The 22406-nt window shown below is 40.4% G+C and overlaps 1 protein-coding gene across 1 annotated transcript in view; it reads right to left on the bottom strand.

The window, feature by feature from the left end:
- LOC309544384 (transmembrane channel-like protein 2-B) overlaps window positions 1-9543 on the bottom strand; it is a gene marked incomplete at both ends in the record, with an annotated part of 202500 nt that extends 192957 nt beyond the window's left edge. Inside the window, 3 exons of the mRNA XM_082243297.1 lie at window positions 2064-2406; window positions 5910-5960; window positions 9498-9543. Coding sequence (XP_082099423.1) covers window positions 2064-2406; window positions 5910-5960; window positions 9498-9543 — 440 coding nt within the window. The remainder of the gene's footprint in view (window positions 1-2063; window positions 2407-5909; window positions 5961-9497) is intronic.
- Between the last annotated feature and the right edge of the window lie 12863 nt (window positions 9544-22406).

Below are 22406 nucleotides of genomic sequence, written 5' to 3' on the forward strand. Positions count from 1 at the left end.
CACTAAAACTAGAGGAAAAACGGTTTAACCTTAAAATACGTAATGGGTTCTTCACTGTCAGAGCAGTAAGGATGTGGAATTCGCTTCCACAGGCAGTCGTATCAGCAGGGAGCATCGATAGTTTCAAAAAACTATTAGATGGGTACCTTAAAGACCACAACATACAGGGGTATACAATGTAAGGTTAACAGCAAACACACACACACACATCATAGGTTGAACTGGATGGACTGATGTCTTTTTTCAGCCTCACAATCTATGTAACTATCGTAACTATGTAACCTACCCTTACAATCGAGGCAGGTAACATCAATGGTTGTTAAAGACATGTATAATACCAAATGTGTAAATGTTTTTGCATTTGTCCAAATGCCCAAAAATCCAAGGTTCAGTCCAAACTTGGTTCAAAATGTGCTATAATATTACTGCACATCACAGCTCACTAAAATAGAGTGCTTTGGTCTAGTTGACTGTGACATGCAGTAGTGATGATAACTGTCATAAGAGTTGGACAAACAGTTCGAGCCGAACAAAAGTTCGGCCCGAACATCGCCTTTTTGCACGTTCAGCGAACACACAAGTTTGCGGGATGTTCACCTGCAGAGCGCGCCACAATGCACTGCTCACTGCACAGTGCATTCTAAGCTCTGATTGAGTAAAGCTTTGCCTGCCCAATCAGGGTACAGTGAATAGCTGGTTGCTAAGGAGCGGGCTGGGAAGCCAGGTGCTGTGTCCTTAACAACAGATGACTCATTAGTTGTCATCGGGTTTCCCTGCTTCCCCAGTGTGGTGGGCGTCGTAAATGACAATGGATTTACATTGGAGGACATTGTTTTTTTATTTTGTTAAATTTTGACCCTTTTTTTGGTGAATGCAAAGGTACAAAGGTACCCCATACTTTTTCAAATAGTAAGGGGGCTGGGATCTGGGGACCCCCTTGGTAAAGTTGGGTTCCAGTTTTGGAAAGCCCCCTGCCCGCAGACCCCCACAACCACAGCCCAGGGTTGTCAGGAGAGGCCCCCCTGCCCCAAACCCCCCCCCCCATGTTGAGGGCATGTGGCCTTGTATGGTTCAGGGGGGGCTCACTCATTCCCCCGCTTTCCTTACTTGCCGGGCTGCAAACTCGGATAAGGGTCTGGTATAGATTTTGGGGGGCTGCACCTTTAATTTTGGCATGGGGTTCCCCTTAAAATCCATAACAGACTCCATTTTTAACATGTTTCTATTGCTGCCAATATTATTGTATTGATAGAAATTTAAATGTCTTTTTATTCCTTTATAAATGTCAGTTTTGCTGCAGCAGGTTTTATACACAGTACGGATGTGTCATTTTACAGACAGACTAAGGGGACCCCCCAGGCCCTATATTTAAAGGCATTTTTCATTTTTATTGTTTCACTTTAAGCATCACTAAAAACTATGTTTTTTGAAAAAAAAATGTTTGCATTGATACATGTCCCCCAGGGCAGTACCCGGGCCCCCATACCCTTTTTATGGCCAATAACTTGCATATAAGCCTTTTAAATGGGGGCTTTTGATTTTTCAAGTTCAGGTTCCATAGACTTTAATAGGGCTCTGGTCTGAACTTTTGCAATGTTCGAGAGTTCTGGCACGAACCGAACCAGGGGGTGTTTGGCCCAACGCAACTCTACCTGTCATCATTTTTATTATTGTAGATGGGAGTGGCTTCCTTTTCTGTAATAGACATGGGATTACAATATTATTTTTAAGACATTTATTTTTCTGTTTTATTGTCATGTTAGCAGGCTGCCGTGTGTGTCTATGACCAAGTTGTGTTGCTGCTGCCGTGACTGATTATGCTTTCTTGCAGAGGAATAAAAATGAAAAAAAATGACTGAAGAGAATTACAAGTCATGTGGCAGGTTAAACTGCTGCTGTATATATATTTCCATTGTGTACTTCCAGCTGTTTGTCTGGATTGTATTCCTAAAAGGAATGTATAGTGGTTTTGTGTTTACAGAAATAAATAACCTATGGTTCAGTCTATACACAACTGAATTTATACTCTATATTTATGAGCAGTTATAAATTAATTGCCATACCTGCTATCTTTCCTCCTCTTTTTGTGATCCACTTTTTTATTATTTTTGTTAGTCCTTTTAGCATTGCCTTCATTTTTTTCATTGCTTGTTTTCTCATTCTTGTTTATGTCTTTTACTACTTTTGACTTCCTTTTGTTAGTTTGCTCTTCTTCAGACTCTGTTTCCGTTTCAGTCTCCTGTTCTTCCACTTTCCTCCTCCTTGTAGATTTTCTTATAATTCGTTTTCTTTTCGGCAGTTCAAATTCTTCATCATCCTCACTATCACTGGGGTCTTCTGGAATGTTAGATTTTTTCTTTGTATATTTTAATTGTGTTTTGTCTAATGAATATGTTGTTTTAATATCTATATAAAAGATTGAAGATATTTGACATTGATTGACTAGTTTACTAAAGTTGAAGATATGGTTAGCAAAAACAAATGAATAAATTCCAACTAATAAATTAATTCAAGACATGAAGGTAGAAAGCCTTCTGCAAGCTTCCCGCCCCCCTCCCACCCCCCTTTTACTTACTGAGCCCAATCTCGATCCAGCAATGTGGAAGAGGGCAGAGGCTTTCTCTCTCTTCATTGGCTCAGACATAGCAGCGAGAGCCATTGGCCCCTGCAGCTGTCAGCTCAGGAGCAAGCATGCATAAGTGCTCCCATAGCAAGCCCCTTGCTATCGGGGCACTTGGCAGGGGGAGGGTTCAGCTGGGCAGGTGCACCAGCAGCAGGCCACAGTGCTTTTTCTCTGTGGTTTTGCACAGAGCAGCCCCAATCCTCCTCTTCTCAGATCCCTTGCTGGCGCTCCAGGCCCCTCCCTCCCGCCCAGTGCCCCCATAGCAAGCATTAGTTGAAGAAATTGCCCCAGATGTACTTCAACCACGGCTACTCTCATACACATGTTATGGCACTGCTCAAGCTTCACCGATATTGGGAATCTATTTTTACAATTCTTAACTTCCTTTTTTCTACACAGATCCTGTTAGAGCCAAAAATGTGCTCTTTTGGGAGTAATCCCAGAAGACATGCTCCCGGTTGAAGTCCGCCTGACGTGGACAAGGTCCTTATATTTGGCTTGTAAACTCATCCTCCAGAAATACATCTCACCCACTCTTCCATCATATACTGTAACTAAGGGTGCGATGATCCTAAAGTGATACTAAAGTCTCCATTTTTTTTAAATGAAAATAAGAAACATGTTATGTTGAAACATGTTGAAGTGGTTTTGCATAGAACAGCCCAGATCCTCCTCTTCTCAGGTCCCTCTTCTGTGCTCCTGGCCCCTCCCTCCTGCTGAGTGCCCTCACAGCAAGCAGCTTTCTACGAGGGCATCCGCGCCAAGCCACAACTCTTTGTGTCCATTCAGACACGGAGCCGCGACTCAGTCCCATCCCCTCTCCCTCCTCATTGGCTCACTGACTTTGATTGACAGCAGCGGGAACCAATGGTGCCCACTGCTGTGTCTCAGACAATCAGGAGGGAGAGTCCTAGACAGCCAATGCTCTCGTACAACATCCCTGGATCGAGATGGGCTCAGGTAAGTATTAGGGGGGCTGAGAGGGGAGTTGCACACAGAAGATTTTTTTATCTTAATGCATAGAATGCATTAAGATAAAAAAAACCTTCTGCCTTTTAAACCACTTTAACTTAAACTTGAGTAGAGAGGAGTTAACCTACAAACACAGGGGTTGCCCTAAAAAATAAGTCACTATCCTTGGATACTGTAGAGGCGAGTTAGTAGGTTGATCTGTAATTATGGTAGGAGGTCTACACTGCTTACTCTGTTACTGGTACAATGTGTGAGCTATCTCAATGGAGTGCTCGATTAGGTACTTTTCGCTGTCAGCAAACTGTATTACAATATGATACAGTAAAACTGTGATGTGCACAATCTCAGTCATGTGTTTTCCTTGTAATGTATACTTTCTCTTTTTATTTTGCTTTATTTTATATTCATGTAATTCAATCATTCTGTGACATATTTGTCCATTGTGATAAGATTTTTTCTTCAATAACAGATGTTTTTTTTGTTATTGAAAAATGGTTAATAAAAATTACCTGATTCAAAAAAGAAAAACACCCTCCCTATCATTTCTGGTCATGGCCATCTTGAGTAAGGGTAGATGATTCATGTAGCATTTACTTCCTTGAATCCATCTGTCCTTAGCTTAGCTGAGAGAGTGTGCTTAGATGAGAAAACCCTTCCTAACCTCTTAAAGACTCCTGGGATGTATGATATCATTTCTCGGGCATGGAAACCAGGAAGAAGTGTAAAAAAAAAAGTTTAAAACAAGTAAATATGATATACTTTCCTATCTATTTACTAATGCTAGTAGCAGTAGTAAATGTTGCTTGAGAGAGTAAAGTTCCACTTTAAACACTGACCACACTAGGGATGAGAGCACAGCATTGTCAGTTTTCTAGCTGTGCTTGGAGCTAATTCAATGATCAGACTTTTGCTGACATGACCCCTCTGCACAGCCATTAACTGGGGAGATCAGTGTACTGCTATTTCTCTTCCCTGGGACCCTTATACAGCTGAGAACAGAAGGAATGTGATCACTTTAAAAAAAAAAAAAAAGGAAAAAATATATTTATAATGTGTTTTATACATATACATAACTGTTTTGCTTTTCATTTCTATTTTAAACTGAAAAGGTTTTACAAGGTGAGGGTTTACATATTCTTTAACCACTTTAGGATCGGAGGATTTGCCCCCTTAATCACCAGGTCCTGTTTCGTGATTCAGGACTGCGTTACTTTAACGGACAATTGCGCGGTCATGCAATGCTGTACCCAAATAAAATTGATGTCTTTTTTTTCCCACAAACAGAGCTTTCTTTTGGTGGTATTTGATCACTGGTGCTATTTATATTTTTTGCGCTATAAACAAAAAAATAGCGACAATTTAAAAAAAAAACAATATTTTTCACATTTTGCTATATGACATTCTCAAAACAAAAAAATTAAAAAATCTAAATTTTTTAACATTTTAGGCCAATTTGTTTTCTGCTACATATTTTTGGTAACAGAAAATCGCAATAAGCGTGTTTTGATTGGTTTGCGCAAACGTTATCGCGTCTATTAAATACGGGAAAGATTTACAGTATGTCATTTTTATTAATTTACTAGTAATGGCAGCAATCTGCGATTTTTTTGCCAGACTGTGACATTGCGGCGAACAGATCGGACCCCTAACTGACATTTTTTACACTTTTGGGGGTACCTGTGACATTACTACAGTAATCAGTGCTAAAAATATGCACTGTTACAGTAATAATGTCACTGGCAGGGAAAGGGTTAACCCTATGGGTGATCAATGTGTTAAATGTGACCCTAGGGGAGTGATTCTAACAGTGGGGGGTGGCTTGTGAAATTACTATAGAGACATGTGATCCTATATAGAAGGATCACATGAGCTCTGTGATCATTTCAGGGAGAAGAACGGTCGGCTGTGTTTACAACAGCCAACCATTATTCTCTCTCAGTGGGGAGCGATTGCGGGTGTCAGGCGGCAATCGGAGCCACCTGCCCCGTGCATCAGCTTCCCCGCCGCCGTGCATCGGCTTCCCCCGCGTGCGCTCGCCCCCTAGCTTCCCACGCATGACCGACGTAGACCTACATCGGTTTGCGCAGGAGAGCCACCCTGCCGCAGTAAAAAGGCGGCGGGTGGTCGGGAAGTGGTTAAGAGCTGAACAAAGTTGTTTAAATTTGCATGCCACTATACTAAGTTCAAATACTAAGTGAAAGATATATAGCTACAGCCCATCTGTCCACAAAAATAAAATTTATCAAAAGTGATTTACATAACTTTGCTTGTAATCTGTGTTAACTAGGCGACATTTCCTGGTTAAATGACTTACCCTCACTTTCTTCCGCAGAGCTGTCTACAATGGCATCAACATCTATCCCAGCTGCAAAGACATCAGAGTCAATTTGTATGAGCTATTTTAACATTTACAATAATGGATTACCCTACTATTGATTACTTAATTTTAAGACAGCATCTTTATTTGTCAGTATTACTGTTAATATGATTCCTTTTTCCTACATAATGGTATAAAGCCCAGTCATAGTAATTTATGTTCATCATCAATCTTGCAAAAATTTTAGCAAACGACAATGTCTTCAAATTAGTATCCATCCATTACTAAGGAAACAATACCCTTACAAGACTCCCCTTCACATGCAATAATGGCATGAGACCACCTACAGGTGGGAAGGCTAACTGCACCTATCCACGGTTACTGTTAGAAACCACAGGGCCCCATACATTCTACCATACATTCTACCATGACATCACAGGGAGGCCCCGCCCCCTTATGTCACAGACAACGTCATCTGTGACATAAGGGGGCGGGGTCTCCCGATGACGTCACTGGGCGCGTACGCCCACAATGGTTATATAGCAAGCTACAGAGACCGGAGACTGGCATAATCATTGGATTCATCGTCTGAGTAGGACCGGAGAAAGAAGAAGAGCCAAGGGCAAAAGAGCAGAAGAACGGACAGCAAAAGAGCAGAAGACCAGAAGAGCGGAGGGGGAGAAGAGTGGAGAGGAGAAGAGCGGAGAGGAGAAGACCAGAGCAGAGAAGACCGGATGAAGATTTTTAATAAACTTTCCAAAATGTCTCCTGTCATTATTTACATACACTGCCTTTTATGGGGTGAATGAGTAGGGGTACAGTGTACCCCATACCCATTCACATAGGGAGGGGGTCTGGGATCGGGGGGGCCCCCCTTGTTAAAAGGGGCTTCAAGATACCGAGAAGCCCCCTGCCCACAGACCCCAACAACCACTGGCCAGGGTTGTGGGGATGAGGCCCTTGTCCTCATCAACATGGGGGCAAGGTGCTTTGGGGTGGGGGAGTGCAAAGCCCCCCCTGCCCTAAACATAGAAACATAGAAACATAGAATGTGTCGGCAGATAAGAACCATTTGGCCCATCTAGTCTGCCCAATATATCTGAATCCTATGAATAGTCCCTGGCCCTATCTTATATGAAGGATAGCCTTATGCCTATCCCATGCATGCTTAAACTCCTTCACTGTATTTGCAGCTACCACTTCTGCAGGAAGGTTATTCCATGCATCCACTACTCTCTCAGTAAAGTAATACTTCCTCATATTACTTTTAAACCTTTGCCCCTCTAATTTAAAACTGTGTCCTCTTGTGGTAGTTTTTCTTCCTTTAAATATGCTCTCCTCCTTTACCGAGTTGATTCCCCTTATGTATTTAAAAGTTTCTATCATATCCCCTCTGTCTCTTCTTTCTTCCAAGCTATACATGTTAAGGTCCTTTATCCTTTCCTGGTAAGTTTTTTCCTGCAATCCATGTACTAGTTTAGTAGCTCTTCTCTGAACTCTCTCTAGAGTATCTATATCCTTCTGGAGATATGGCCTCCAGTACTGCGCACAATACTCCAAGTGAGGTCTCACCAGTGTTCTGTAAAGCACCCACAACCCCCCATGTTGAGGGTGTGTGGCCTGGTATGGTACAGGGGGGGTGGGGGATGCTCGCTTGTCCCCTCCCCTTTCCTGGCCTGCTGGGCTGCATGCTCGGATAAGCTTTGGTATCGTTTTTTCGGCGTGGGGCTACCCTCAAATTCCATACCAGACCCGAAGGGCCTGGTTTGGAACCTGGGGGGACCCCCACGCTACCGGGAGACCCGAGCACCCAGCCGGCACGTCCGCCGGCTGGATGGAGTCCTGATCAAATCCGGAAGCGGCTTCGATCGGGTCTCCGATGACGTAACCCGGAGGCGGCATCCATGAAGTCACGTCCGGGTTACTCTGCTGCTAAAGGCGGCAGATTAAAAAAATTAGTGTATTCAAAAATGCTGTTTTCGGCGTTTTGAATACATGGAAGTGTAGTGGAGGGGTCTAGGGTCTTTTAGACCCTCGATCCCTCCATAAAGAGTACTTGTCACTGCATATTGCTGTCACAAGGGATGTTTACATTGCTTGTGACAGCAATAAAAGTGATCATATTTTTTTTTTTTTTTAAAAACCTGTGATAAAGCAATAAATAAATAAATAAATATGAAAAAAAAAAAAACATTTTAGCCGCCCCCGTCGCCATTAGCTCGTGCACAAAAGAAAACGTATATGGAAGTCGAGCCGCAAATGAAATCACTGTTCAAACCACACATGTGAGGTATCGCCGCGATTGCCAGAGCGTGAGCAATAATTTAAAAAAAGAGCTACACTCTAACTCTAAACTGGTAACCGTAAAAAAAATTTACAGCGTCGCCTATTGAGGTTTCTATTGACCGTAGTTTGGTCTAACTTTACTGTTTAGTTTTTTTTAAATGCAGTGAAATGTGATTTTTCAAAATTTTTCCAAAAAAATTGCGTTTTAAAGACCACTGCGCAAATACCGCGTGACAAAAAATATTGCAACTTTATTCTCCAGAGTCTTTGCTAAAAAAATATATATAATGTTTGGGGGTTCTAAGTATTTTTCTAGGAAAAAATACAGATTTAAACTTGTAAACAAAAAGTGTCCGAAATAGGCCTGGGGCTTAAGTGGTTAAATGTACACTGTACTGTACAGAAAGCTGTATTTCTTACTACGCCTAGAGCAGCCTCTTTCAACCAGGGTGCCTCGAGGTTTCTTCAGAGGTGCCTTGGCAAAATGCCTAACAATTGCCTCAAAATTGTATACAAGCCAGCGGCCGGATGAAGCCTGCCTTTTAGTTATACAAAGCCACAGGTTTTCATTGTACACCATTACAACCTTCTAGCTGCCAACCTCCTAATGACCAAATACCCCATCAGTTAATAAGGAGGATGTCAGTTGCCCTCCCTTGCCTCTCTCCATCAGCTTTGGGGGTCTCATTAGCTAGGTGATGAATAAAAATTGAAGGAGAAGTGAAACATTGGAATACTATTTGGAAACAAGTTTGCAAAAGTGTGTTTGCTTTGGAAGAATAACGTTGCGTGTCCTACATGTGTGGATGTTCCTGTACTATGTATAACTATTAGAATAGTTTTTACATTTTAGAATGGGGCGCCTCAAGACTGTCCATGATTTTGGAGGGTGCCTTGAGATTGTCCATAATTTTAGAGGGTGCCTTGACTGAAAAAGGGGGAGAAACACTGTACTAGGCCCTCCCCCCGAACATATCAAAATAGTGTAGTATTTAGTATGAAAGCTAAATTTGTGTATAAACCAAAATATATAATTAGGGAAACTGTAAAATTATTATTAAGACACTACGATGTGTAAATTGAATTCCAGCATAAGGTATGTTTACAGGTATTTTGACAGTTTATTCTAGTTATACAAAACTTCATCATACAAAGTGTAATTAAAAAAAAAAAAAAAAAAACATTACAGTTACAGAAATCAAGAAAACACACTGCCATCTAAACAAATAAACAAGATACAGCAGCATTACTAAAACCAAAGTTTGCTATATGAAAAAAGTTATCACAATTTCCACATACCTTTTTCCATAAGGTTCTCCATCTTGCTTCTAAATTTCCGTACCATTGTGAAAGGTGTGTGAGGCAGTTACTTTATTTAAATCCTTGACCTGTTAGATTTATGTTTGAGCGTCTCTGAATGTGTTTACACTAATGGCACTATGCATTGTGCTGGTGACATATAATCTAACATAATGTTAAATAATAAACTACAAGTCACACCTAGCTGTTGTAAAAAACATAGTAATATGAGCAGTGGTACTAGTCTAAAACATATGTGGTCTATGAGGTCACCCAAAACATATGTGCATTTTATTCTTCATACTATGAATTGCAGTAATGTGCGGTAAAATGCAATTTTTTTGGTCATTATGATGAATTCACAGACAATTTAAAATGTATTTCTCCAAAAAAAAAAAAAACTGGAATTGTGTAAAAGGGCACTAAAACAATTTTCTCATGGCTTTTGATAAATTGTCATATTTAATATTAGCAGTTTGTTATCCTGTTGTTAGTAAACTGGTATAGTGCTATTATAATACTATTATTATTATTATCAATTAATACCGTGTTTTTTACCTCTCTGATCTAAATTGAAAAAGCACTACATTAAAAAAGAATTGGTATATCTATGAATAAGTTATGTAATATGAAAGATATTTTTTCAGAGGTTAAAAAATAAAGGATTTAGAATAACTTAAATATCACAATTTATTAGTGAGATTGCAGAGAGCCACAATAAGTTATGTAATATGAAAGATATTTTTTCAGAGGTTAAAAAATAAATGATTTAGATTAACTTAAATATCACAATTTATTAGTCAGATCGCAGAGAGCCACAACAAAGTGATTTCAGAATAAATGGTAAAGCTTACAATAGGATTTTTAAAAAAAATCTATGTGAAAATGTTATGAACGGCAAGGACTTTTGTTATGAAGTTCTTAATGGTGCTTGTTGATATTGATGGCAAATTCCACCTTTACAAACAAGCTTAACAAAACCTGTTATTTAAAAACTACTACTGCTGTTGCATTTTCAAGTTAAAGAACAACATATGCAATTTGACACTTTAACATTCTTACTACTGATCATCTCTCTGAAAAAACTAAAGTTAATGAGGCTGTTTGTGTATATATTTTTATCTATTCCCTGCAGAAGAACTTTACAGCTTATAGGGAGATGCCTGTAAAGTTACTGTTATATAAGTATATGACAATTTCTTTTATCTGCTTCCACCAGGGAATGAGAATGCTCTTGCTTTAATCCACTGCCCTAGCTAACATGTAGTTTAGGTGTCATCCATAATAAAAGGGTTGTGTTAACTAGGGCTTATGTCTGTAATAAATGACCCGTAAATTACAATGTTAAATATCTCTTTACCCCAGATAGAACCCATATAGAAAATGAACACAAGATAACACCAGAAGCTTAATATTTAATTTCACGCCCTAAAAATATATGTCTCATCAAACACTATGGTATTGTGTAAAGGTAACAAGTAAATCCCTAGAATGCTTTAGAAAGTATAGGATATGATTTCAGATCAGTGGTTAAAAATAAAATAACAATTCCATTTTTATGAAATTCTGTGTGTACAGGACAAAATATTCTAATACAACCATAGCATAACATAATATATCTTTGAAAATTGACCAAATAGCAAACAATATGAATAAATAACCACAAGCAAAAATATATGTATTGTTTTAAATCCACACAGTTTTGTTCAGATGCTCAGTATGGATTTCTATCCTGTGAACAAGTCTGGCTCAGTGTAATGTGTTAAAATGTTAATGTGGCATATTACATTTCATCACCTTCTGTTCAGAGTTACAACCTGTTTGTAACAATAACAAATACAGTAGCCAAAGTTTACTATGAAGTATTTTGCATGTTAATAATTTTAGGTCAGTATTTCTTTTAGACCACTGACTGTGCCAATATTGAGTAATGAGAAAGGAAAGTCATAAATAACACAGTGCCACCCTTATTTCCCCAAAATGGTCAAGTCAGGTCAAGTCAGTAAAAAATAGTTAGATTTAAAGCACTAAACCCAAAAATAAAAATTGAGAGTATTACAGCTTACCGGGCCTTAGATGTGGCGACTGTATTTGTTTTCTCTTTTTACACTTTTGTTCTTTATTTTAACCCGGTAATCCTGCCATTACCTAATTTCTTGTCCTAAGGTGACAACTACACTGTGCAGCGTTGTCACCTTAGGATTGGGAGTGTTTTATGACTAAAATGGGAAGGCCCAGAACAAAAAATGGAAAAATTGGAGAAGCCATTTTTGTTTTTTTCTTTAAAAATTGGAGAAGAAATAGGTGTGGAATATGTTCTTTTACAATGATAAGTAATATAGATATGACATGGTATTCAGACTACTGTATAAAACATGAAGATAAATAGCAATATTGCTGCACAATAAATCAAGCATAAAATGATCTAAAAACGGAAAGCAGCCACACAAATCTGGAATAATAAACAGATCCACAGGGGAATATTGTAAATACTGTGGCGCTACTCCTATATGTAATGTCCCAAATTAACTGGATGAAGCAGTCCTTAAGTGTCCACTTCAAATAAAAGAAAGGGCGGAAAACCGTAGACCCGGAAAACCGCCACCAAGCACACTAATCACACCGCCTCTTACCAGATGAAGATGACCTCCATTACAGAGATCCGATATGGCCAAATGTGTAGGGCAGAGAGCGATCCTCCTTCCAATAATGCAGGGCTCACAGATTCCACTGTATACAATATATAGAATAAAGAGCAGGACACTTTCATAGCGCAGACTGCATAAAGCTTTTAATAGCACACAAGATTAAGAACACTTACAAAAAGAACAAACAAAACAGGCATCTTAGCTGTTAATTGGTGTTCCCCTCCGTGTGCCGTGCTGTGTTCCGAAAACTGGCAAAAAGATGGCCGCTACGTCTCCTCCGTGTCGGCGTGCGTCACCGTGAGCGCCACCCGATACGTTTCAGTTCCTGTTCCACCAAATATGTAGTTTACCTGATAAGGTGCCCATGTGGCCTTGACTATGTTGGCCGCACTATCTGAGAGCTTCATGTGAGGCTCAAGGAGCATGTGGCCAACATAGTCAAGGGCTATCCTAAGCATAGTGTGTCACGCCACTATGACCAATGCCATCAAAGGGACCTTAAGGGCACACTTTTTTGGGGCATTGACAGATATGTAGGAAATTGGAGGGGCAGCAATTCGACTCTCGCAGGGGCAGTGTCGAGACTCAAAACGAGTTGGATTCATAAGATGAAGTCATATACCCCGTTGGGGTTAAATATAGAATGGGACCTGAATGCATTTATCAGTAATGCTTAGATGTAGATCTGGTCCTTTCATTTCCTCTTCTTTGTTGCAATTCATCTATTTTGTTTTTATATATATTTGTTACTGTCTCTTTTTATACCTAATATTTGTGGTTTTAAATTTGAGAATTTGTTTTTTGTTTTTATCTGTTATGTGGTGTTTGATGGTGCTCTTTTTCGTGTGTTCTGTGTTGTGACCGCTAGGTGGCGCCGTCTCTTCCGGGCCTCCGCAGTATTATTGAGTTCCTTATTTTTAGTACTGTCCTCTATATTATGGTATGAGGGATCTTACCATACTACAAAGTTCAGTCTTAATTGACTTATATGTTACAGAACCTATTGGTTGTTAATAATCTTGGGTTTTCTGTATGTAATTGGTTACATCCGGTTGTAGGGGATTTACGGCCTTTGGAACGCATGTTTTCATGTCCAGTTTCCTGTTTGTTCTATGAGTTCCGCCCTCCTCCACTGCTATTTATAGCGTTGTGTACCGTGAGACCACACCCCTAGACGACGTCTGCTGATGACGAAACGTATCGGGTGGCGCTCACGGTGATGCACGCCGTCACGGAGGAGACGTATCGGCCATGTTTTTGGCGGTTTTCGGAACACAGCACGGCACACGGAGGGGAACACCGATTAACAGCTAAGATGCCTGTTTTGTTCGTTCTTTTTGTAAGTGTTCTTAATCTTGTGTGCTATTAAAAGCTTTAAGCAGTCTGCGCTATGAAAGTGTCCTGCTCTTTATTCTATATTTTGTATACGGTGGAATCTGTGAGCCCTGCATTATTGGAAGGAGGATCGCTCTCTGCCCCTACATATTTGGCCATATCGGATCTCTGTAATGGAGGTCATCTTCATCTGGTAAGAGGCGGTGTGATTAGTGTGCTTGGTGGCGGTTCTCCGGGTCTACGGTTTTCCACCTTTTCTTCTGTTTGAAGAGGACACTTAAGGACTGCTTCGTCCAGTTAATTTGGGACATTACATATAGGAGTAGCACCACAGTATTTACAATATAAAACATGAAGATCTAAATTAAAGATTTCTGAGACTTTATGTAAAGTATTAAATTATTGCAAATTCTCTCGGCAAGACAAGCAAATCCTGGAATACAGTTTAAAGTAACACTGTACTTCTCAATGCATCTCTCAAACAAGAAAAATATGCATTTTTGCCACTAGGGGACACTGCAGGGGAAATTCTCCAGTTTAGTATTCTTGTGGGTTCCATCCTGTACCTACTACAGTTGGGTGATTGTTGAGATACAGTAGATGAAAGTTTCTGACCTCTCAAGCCATTAAGGCCATCACGCCATGACAGGTAAGAGGGTAAAATGTTTCTGACAAGTTATTTTTATTTTAACATTTTAAATGATTTAGATCTCTGTTCTCCACCATTACAGAGTTATGTCTCCCTGTAGGCTGGTCAGTAAAATGGTTTATCTTTTCCTCCTCTCAGTAAAATAGTGAGAGCAACATCTATAGTTTGGAAACATTTCCAAAGTGCAATTTCTGTTAAGAGAAAAGCTTCAATTTGCAAAAATTATTTTCCAAATGCTACAAAGATAACAAAACACACCCTGGCATTTCAGAAGTGCCCCAAAGACATTCAAAAATTATTTGAGGAAATAAATGATGAGGACTTATATGAAAGTGAGAGTAGATTTTCCCTCATTCCAGAAACACTCTTTCTGCTGACCCATGTCAGATTTTCACCATCTGTGTCCTATTGGGAAGATTTCGCTTCACTTCCTGTCCCATTGCCAAACAGGAAGTGAGGAAATCCCTGCAAATTAAGGAAATTCTGTGGGGACCCCTAGGGGAACAAGTATCCCTTTCGGAATGTTTCCACATTATTACTTTTTTGGGGACAACCCAAAATCTGGAATTTGTGTTTTTACTTTTACTTTCAATGATAATGGTAAACAGGACAAATAGAGAGGCTGAATCTCCCTAACGGGGGCACAGACAATAAGAACTGACATGTGTTCTAACCCCCCTTCACTCTATCCAAAGCTAAAAAAAAAAGTTTTGCCTTTTTATACCCTAACATATTGTATACAGTCCTTGTTATTCAATTTGTAATCTGTATTTTAAAAAGCAAGTTTAGTTTAATTAACTGAATGAGCTGTACTTTTTTTTATGCATAACACTTTTATATATGCTGCATCTCACATTCCCAGTGAATTAGCCTTCGTGGATGTTATTTTTAAGAAAACACGTTAGAAGTATCATGAGTGCCTATCTTTTCTGAATGCTTCTTACCACCTGTGAAATTGTAAGTGTATTCCTTTATCTTCCAATAAATTGCCCATACGGTATTATGCTATGGTGTCCTTTTGGTTTATCCCTCTCCACAATCCCATGAGTGGGGACTCCTAAGCATTCCCGTGCGGACAGGTTTGGAAGATATTCATCAACACCTGGGATCCAGAGACACTGCTGAGGTTCCTGCCTATTCGGTACCAAGGACATCTACATATACAGCATGTATGACCCATTTGCTGTACAGTACTTTGGGTCCATACCATCTGGTGAGCAAATCTTGATTCCTTTATTCCTTTGGTGTGGGATTTATCGTTTGTTGCAGTTATTTCACATGCTGGAGTCAACAGCTTTTTCAAGTCCCAGTTTACACTTTATGGACATTCTGGACTTTGATTTTTTGAATTTTTTTTGCACTTTGGTTTGATTGTTCACGTTTTACTTCATGCACATTTACTCACACATTTTTAGCGCTGCACTATTTTTCTTAATACAATTTATAAAACAACTTTTTTTTTTTTAATTTTTCCAAAATTTCTATTGTTTTCGGTAAAAAAAAGACAGGGGAAAAATTTTTTTTTCCCCGTGGCTTTAAAATTTCTGGAAATTTTGCACCTCTAGTAATCTAGGACTTCATACTTCTGTGTTAGGTCTACATAACACCTCCCTCTCTTCTTTATAACAGGGGTAGAAGTTCACAGAGATAGCAGGGAAAAATGCTGAGGCAGAGAGTACAGCTAACAAAATTTCTAGATGGATGAGTAGCTATTTGTTTTGTGCTTAACGAACAGATATAATGTAAAATGTAATAACATGTTTTCAACTGCACATTTAGCAAATCAAAAGGGAGCAAAAAAGAGAAATGTATTGCTAGAGTTTACCTACACTTTAAATCTCATGTCTATAGTGGGCAGCCATGGAAGGTTGATAGTTACATAGTTAGTCAGGTTGAAAAAAGACACAAGTCCATCCGGTTCAACCAAAAAAAAAAACGTATTGAAAACTCAACCATACAATCCCATATACACAATCCTATACCCGCAGTTGATCCAGAGGAAGGTGAAAAAAAAATTCCTTCCTGATCCCCCGAGAGGCAATCGGATATTTCCTGAATCAACTTTACCTAAAAAAAAGAATTTTAGTACCCATTTATATTATGTACACCTAGGAAAGAATACAGGTCTTTTTTAAAGCAATCTAGTGAGCTAGCCAGAACCACCTCTGGAGGGAGTCTATTGCACATTTTCACAGCTCTTACGGTGAAGAAACCTTTCCGTATTTGGAGAAAAAAGATGTTTTCCTCTAGACGTAAAGAGTGCCCCCTTGTCCTCTGTGTTGAGCTTAAAGTGAACAACTTAACACCAAGTTCACTATTTGGACCCCTTATGTATTTATACATGTTGATCATATCCCCCCTTAATCTCCTCTTCTCAAGAGAGAATAAATTCAGTTCCTCTAATCTTTTCTCATAGCTGAGGTCCTCCATGCCTCTTATTAGTTTGGTTGCCCTTCTCTGCACTTTCTCCAGTTCCCCAATATCCTTTTTAAGAACTGGTGCCCAAAACTGAACTGCATATCACAGATGAGGTCTTACTAATGATCTGTACAGGGTGTGAGGGATTAGCTCGGTGGCGGGTGTGGATGACCCCTTTGGGGGTGCGTTTACACAAGGAGATAGCCGAGAAGTGGTTGCAAACAACAGTGTGGTTTATTCATGCAAGATCTCTTCACACAAGTGCAAGCTCCAAAAACAGCATAATTCAAAATAAACATAAATTAAATAAATCCTTGCCACTGTGGGCGGCTACCTTCACACACTGGAACCTATCTAATGAAGTCTGTCCCCAACCTACTGTTGGGCAGACTTGGCTGATCACACAGCAGACTCTCAATAGTCCATGTTTTATCTCTTCACATTGAACATGTCCCTTTTCCTCTTCACATTGAACATGTCCCTTTTCCTCTTCACATTGAACATGTCCCTTATTTCTTCCACATAGAAATAGTTTGTTTTCTCACCTTGAGAAGTGTTCACAACTGGTTACCCTCCTTAGCGCACATCACTTCAGGGGGTCTTCTCCCATGCTCACCAGCTTGTCGGGAGGCACTCACCTGTCTGTCCTCCTCTCCCAGCCCACACGGCGACAGGAGGCAGCAATCCATAGACTTCCTCTGGACAAATTATAGAGGCCTTCATTTCCTCATTCTGAACAGCTGAAGTCTGTTCAACTTCCTGCTGGCTAGCTCTGTAGCCAACACCCTATAGTAATTGGTGAACTTTCTAAATCAGGTGGAAATGTATCTCCTGCCTGTGACTACATTCCCAGATTTACCTGACTTCCTGTCACATACCCCCCCCCCTCTTTTTTCAACCCTAGGGTTGGGACACAGATTTCCAGACACGCATGTGTCAAGCACTGCTGACTCACTGATAAGCCTCCTATTATCCTCAAGCTTTCCGAATGAAACTGTTTCTGTCATCTTCATTGACAGATTTCTCATAAATGTCACACAGTTTGTCTCTCATCTCATATACACATTCCTCAACTGCATTTTTGGCATCATTTCGCTCCTTCTCAAGTTTGTCTTGCATACAAGTTTGTCCTATCCGCCATGGAGGACCGTGATCCATAGGCAACTCAATTGGGCTAGTCTTAATGTCGTCAACATTCTTGAGCCGCCTCTCTCTGCAATCCATAAATGTTTTCCACAAAACTTTGAGAACCTCTGCTTCACTAAGCTTTGTTCCAAGTAGGGACTCTTGACGTCCCTCTGTGACTTGAGTTGCCTCTCCATACAGCTGTACACAATCATTGACTCTTTGTTTCTTGAGCTTAGCTTGCTCTAAGATGCTGTGCAGAGGGCCTTCCATTTGCCACAACAGGCTGTCACACATTTCTTCAAAGTGACCCCTGTTCATTTTTCCAGAGACATCATCAACTTTCCTTCCACCAACATATGGGTCAAAGGCAACAACACAGTTGAACCCAGCGATCTGGGTGGTATCCATTAAAGACCTCCTCTCTGCATCAGTGAAGAAGCATGGAACTGCAACACATTCTTTTACAGGTTTCTTCAATGCACTTTCTGCTGAACTATTTGACCGCTCAAGGTCACCTAGTTCCTTTTCTCTATCTGAATTCCACATGGAATGTATCTCAAGATCACGATCAAACTTCTGCCACCTGTCTTTCACCAGTTCCATTTTGGAAATATTCCCTGAAAGGCACTTGAAATTTATTTGCTTCAAGTTTTCATCAACAGCCTTAGTTTTCTCCACTAGGTGGCGTTTGCTTTTTTCTCCCAGATTTATATCACTTGCTTTAGTTTTCTCCGCTTTAGTTTTCTCCACTAGGTTTTCAGCCTGAACTGAGAAATCATCACATTTCTTACACAGCTCCTTTGTTTGCTGAAGTTCTAATGATACATTTTCCAATGCTTGAAGTTTTTGAAGGAACGGTTTATTCCAAAGGGGTGATTCAAGCCACATGTCATCACATTTCTGAGGCTCACTCAGGACAGACCCCAAAACTCTGATCCTTTTAAAAACTGCATCAGGCACACTATCCCCTCTTTGGGACAGATCCTCTGTTGCCTGTAATTCCTCTTCCAGTTCCTGCAACGGAATCTTCATCTCTTCTACTTGCTGTTCTAAGGCTCGCTTAGACTTTTCTAGCTCCTGAACGCTTTTCATAACATCATCCTTGGAGCTGACCAATTCTTCCATCTCTGTACACAGCTGTTTGTTAACTCTTTCTAGTTCAACCTTACACTCTAGAGCTTCCTCCAAAGAGCGAGCCAAGAACAGGGCTTTGCTCTCTTTATCACGCGCCTCTGCTTCTGCACGGTCGCGTTCTTCTGCATACTTTGCAGACACAGTCTTCTCCTCACCAAGCATCTGATCAAACTTCTTTTTCACATCTTCAACACACTCTAATGAACCAACGCTTTCTTCCATGCGTTTTTTCATATCCGCTATCTGAGCTTGCAATGTTGCGACTTGCTCTGATAGGTTTTTCTTTGCTTCCTCCTCCTCTTTTAATTGTTCCAGGAAGCCATTTTTCTCATCTTCCATTTGTTTGAGCTTTGTGCTAAAACTCAGCCTTTGACACCTGTCTTCCTGTAAGAGTTCCTGCGTGTCTTGCAGCTGCGATTCCAAGATAGAAAAATCTTCTGCAATTTCTCTAGATTTGCTGTCTGCTTGAGAAAGCTGATTTGTGACACTGTCCAACTCAACCTGCAATCGGTTTGCCTTCTCTGACAGCTTAGCACACACTCAGTCACCTTCTGACACCTTGACTTGCGATTCCTGCAGCTGTGCCTCTATTTTTTTTCTCTTGTGTTCCGAATCTCCTTTTCCCTACATAAGAGCCTTCACCTCACTGGCTAGCATCTGGGAATGAGACTGTAATTCTGCCACACAGGCTTTTTTCTCCTTTAACTGCTGCTGGACACGTTGGGCTTCCCCTTTCCAACTTTCACAGTCCGTACGCAATTCATCTACCACATTGCTCAAAGTGGTGAGCTCATACACAGTACTCAGTAATTTAGCCTCTCTTTCACTTTTCTCGTTGTCGCTGAGAGACAATGTCGTTTTCAGAGCAACATTCTGTTCCTGCGCCCCCTGCAGGTCTATTTTTGTAGCTTCCAAACACTGAAGACTTTTTTCCAGCTGATTACGCAACTCCAACATTTCACACATACTTTGCTCCTGCAAAGTCTTAACTTCAATTTCCTTCTCCATAAGGATGGTATCTTTCTCCTTTATAGTGTCTTGACGTTTTTGCAACTCGACCAAAAGAAGAGCAGTGGTTTCTTCCCACTGTGGCACATGAGACTTGAGTAGTTCATTTGTTTCCTGCAAGTTTCTATGCTCCATCTTAAGCAATTCCAAGGCTTGTTCCTTTTCTTCCATTTTCCGTTGCAAGGCATCCAACTCAGCCCTGCACACATACTCAGTTTCCTCCAAACCGATGGCCTCCATTGGCTGCTGGCGTCTCTGTTTCCAGCCTGCCATGCTCTCTTGGTGAGCCTTTTGTTGAGCTGCAAAGCTCCGCTGTTTCAGCATCTCCCCCATTTTGAGTTTACTTTTCATCTGAGCACACTGCGTCTCCATAGCAGTTTCATCAGTGTTGCTAGGGACAACAACCTTCCTCTTTAGTAGACTCTCTTTAGGCATGGATGGGGCTCGTTCAGACGGTAACATCCCCTCCATCCATAGAATCCGGTCTCTCATTTCATCTATCTTTGCATTTTTCAGGCGTTTTGATCGCCCCATCTTCAATAACTCCACAAAAAAATTTTCACAGTCCAGCAAAAAATTTTCAGACCACTGTCTCTTTAACACATGTAGTTTTTCTCTCTCTTGCAGTTTGTGCAGTCCCTTGCACCATACACAGTTCATCAAAAATGTTGAGACCGCTGTCTCTTTAAAACACTTTTCTCTTTCAGGATCTTCTCTCCTGCACACATAGATTGTGCAATCTCATGCACCAGACAAAGTTCATCAAACATATGCACTTCTTTTCAGGGATCTCTGCTTCTGCCCAATGCATACCTCCACCATATGTGAGGGATTAGCTCGGTGGCGGGTGTGGATGACCCCTTTGGGGGTGCGTTTACACAAGGAGATAGCCGAGAAGTGGTTGCAAACAACAGTTTTTTTTTTTTTTTTTTTGCAAACAACAGTGTGGTTTATTCATGCAAGATCTCTTCACACAAGTGCAAGCTCCAAAAACAGCATAATTCAAAATAAACATAAATTAAATAAATCCTTGCCACTGTGGGCGGCTACCTTCACACACTGGAACCTATCTAATGAAGTCTGTCCCCAACCTACTGTTGGGCAGACTTGGCTGATCACACAGCAGACTCTCAATAGTCCATGTTTTATCTCTTCACATTGAACATGTCCCTTTTCCTCTTCACATTGAACATGTCCCTTTTCCTCTTCACATTGAACATGTCCCTTATTTCTTCCACATAGAAATAGTTTGTTTTCTCACCTTGAGAAGTGTTCACAACTGGTTACCCTCCTTAGCGCACATCACTTCAGGGGGTCTTCTCCCATGCTCACCAGCTTGTCGGGAGGCACTCATCTGTCTGTCCTCCTCTCCCAGCCCACACGGCGACAGGAGGCAGCAATCCATAGACTTCCTCTGGACAAATTATAGAGGCCTTCTTTTTCTCATTCTGAATAGCTGAAGTCTGTTCAACTTCCTGCTGGCTAGCTCTGTAGCCAACACCCTATAGTAATTGGTGAACTTTCTAAATCAGGTGGAAATGTATCTCCTGCCTGTGACTACATTCCCAGATTTACCTGACTTCCTGTCACAAGGGGTAAAATGATATCTCTCTCTCTGGAGTCCATGCCTCTGTTAATACAAGAAAGGACTTTACTTGCTTTGGAAACAGCAACTTGGCATTGCATGCTATTATTAAGCTTATGATCTACCAGAACACCCAGATCCTTCTCCGTTATGGATTCCCCCAGTTCTACTCCACCTAGTATGTATGATGCATGCATATTCTTAGCCCCCAAGTGCATAACTTTACATTTATCAACATTAAACCTCATTTGCCACATAGTTGCCCAATGAAACAGTGCATTGAGGTCAGCTTGTAAGTTGGAGACATCCTGTAAAGAAGTTATTCCACTGCAAAGATTGGTGTCATCTGCAAAGACTGAAATGGTGTTTTTAATCCCAGACCCTATATCATTTATAAAGATATTAAAAAGTAAGGGTCCCAACACTGAACCTTGGGGTACACCAGTGATAACTTTAGACCATTCAGAGTAAGAATCATTAACAACACTACTCTCTGAATTCTATCTTTTAGCTAATTTTCTATCCAATTAAAAACCGATCTTTCCAAGCCAGTAGACTTTACCTTACACATTAGCCGTGTGTGGGGAACTGTGCCAAACGCTTTTGCAAAATCCAAGTATACTACGTCCACAGCCACCCCTCCATCCAAAGTTTTACTTACCTCCTCATAAAAAGAAATCTCTTTCATGAATCCATGCTGTCTGTTGCTTAAAATATTTTTTTCCAGCAAGAACTCATCTGTGTGGTCTTTTATTAAACTCTCCAATATTTTCCTGACTATAGAAGTTAAACTAACAGGTCTATAGTTACTTGGCAAAGACTTTGATCCCTTTTTAAATATAGGCACCACATTGGCCCTACACCAATCCAGCGATACTATTCCAGTCCTAACCAAGTCCCTAAAATTAGTAACAAAGGCTAAGGCTGGCCATACACTATACAATTTTCTTGTTCAACTTTGCTTTAGATTTACCAAAACCATGTGATATAGGGTCAAACCTAAA

Source organism: Pelophylax lessonae, assembly GCF_965119305.1.
Source record: "Pelophylax lessonae genome assembly, chromosome: 1".
Classification (NCBI taxonomy): Eukaryota; Metazoa; Chordata; class Amphibia; order Anura; family Ranidae; genus Pelophylax; species Pelophylax lessonae.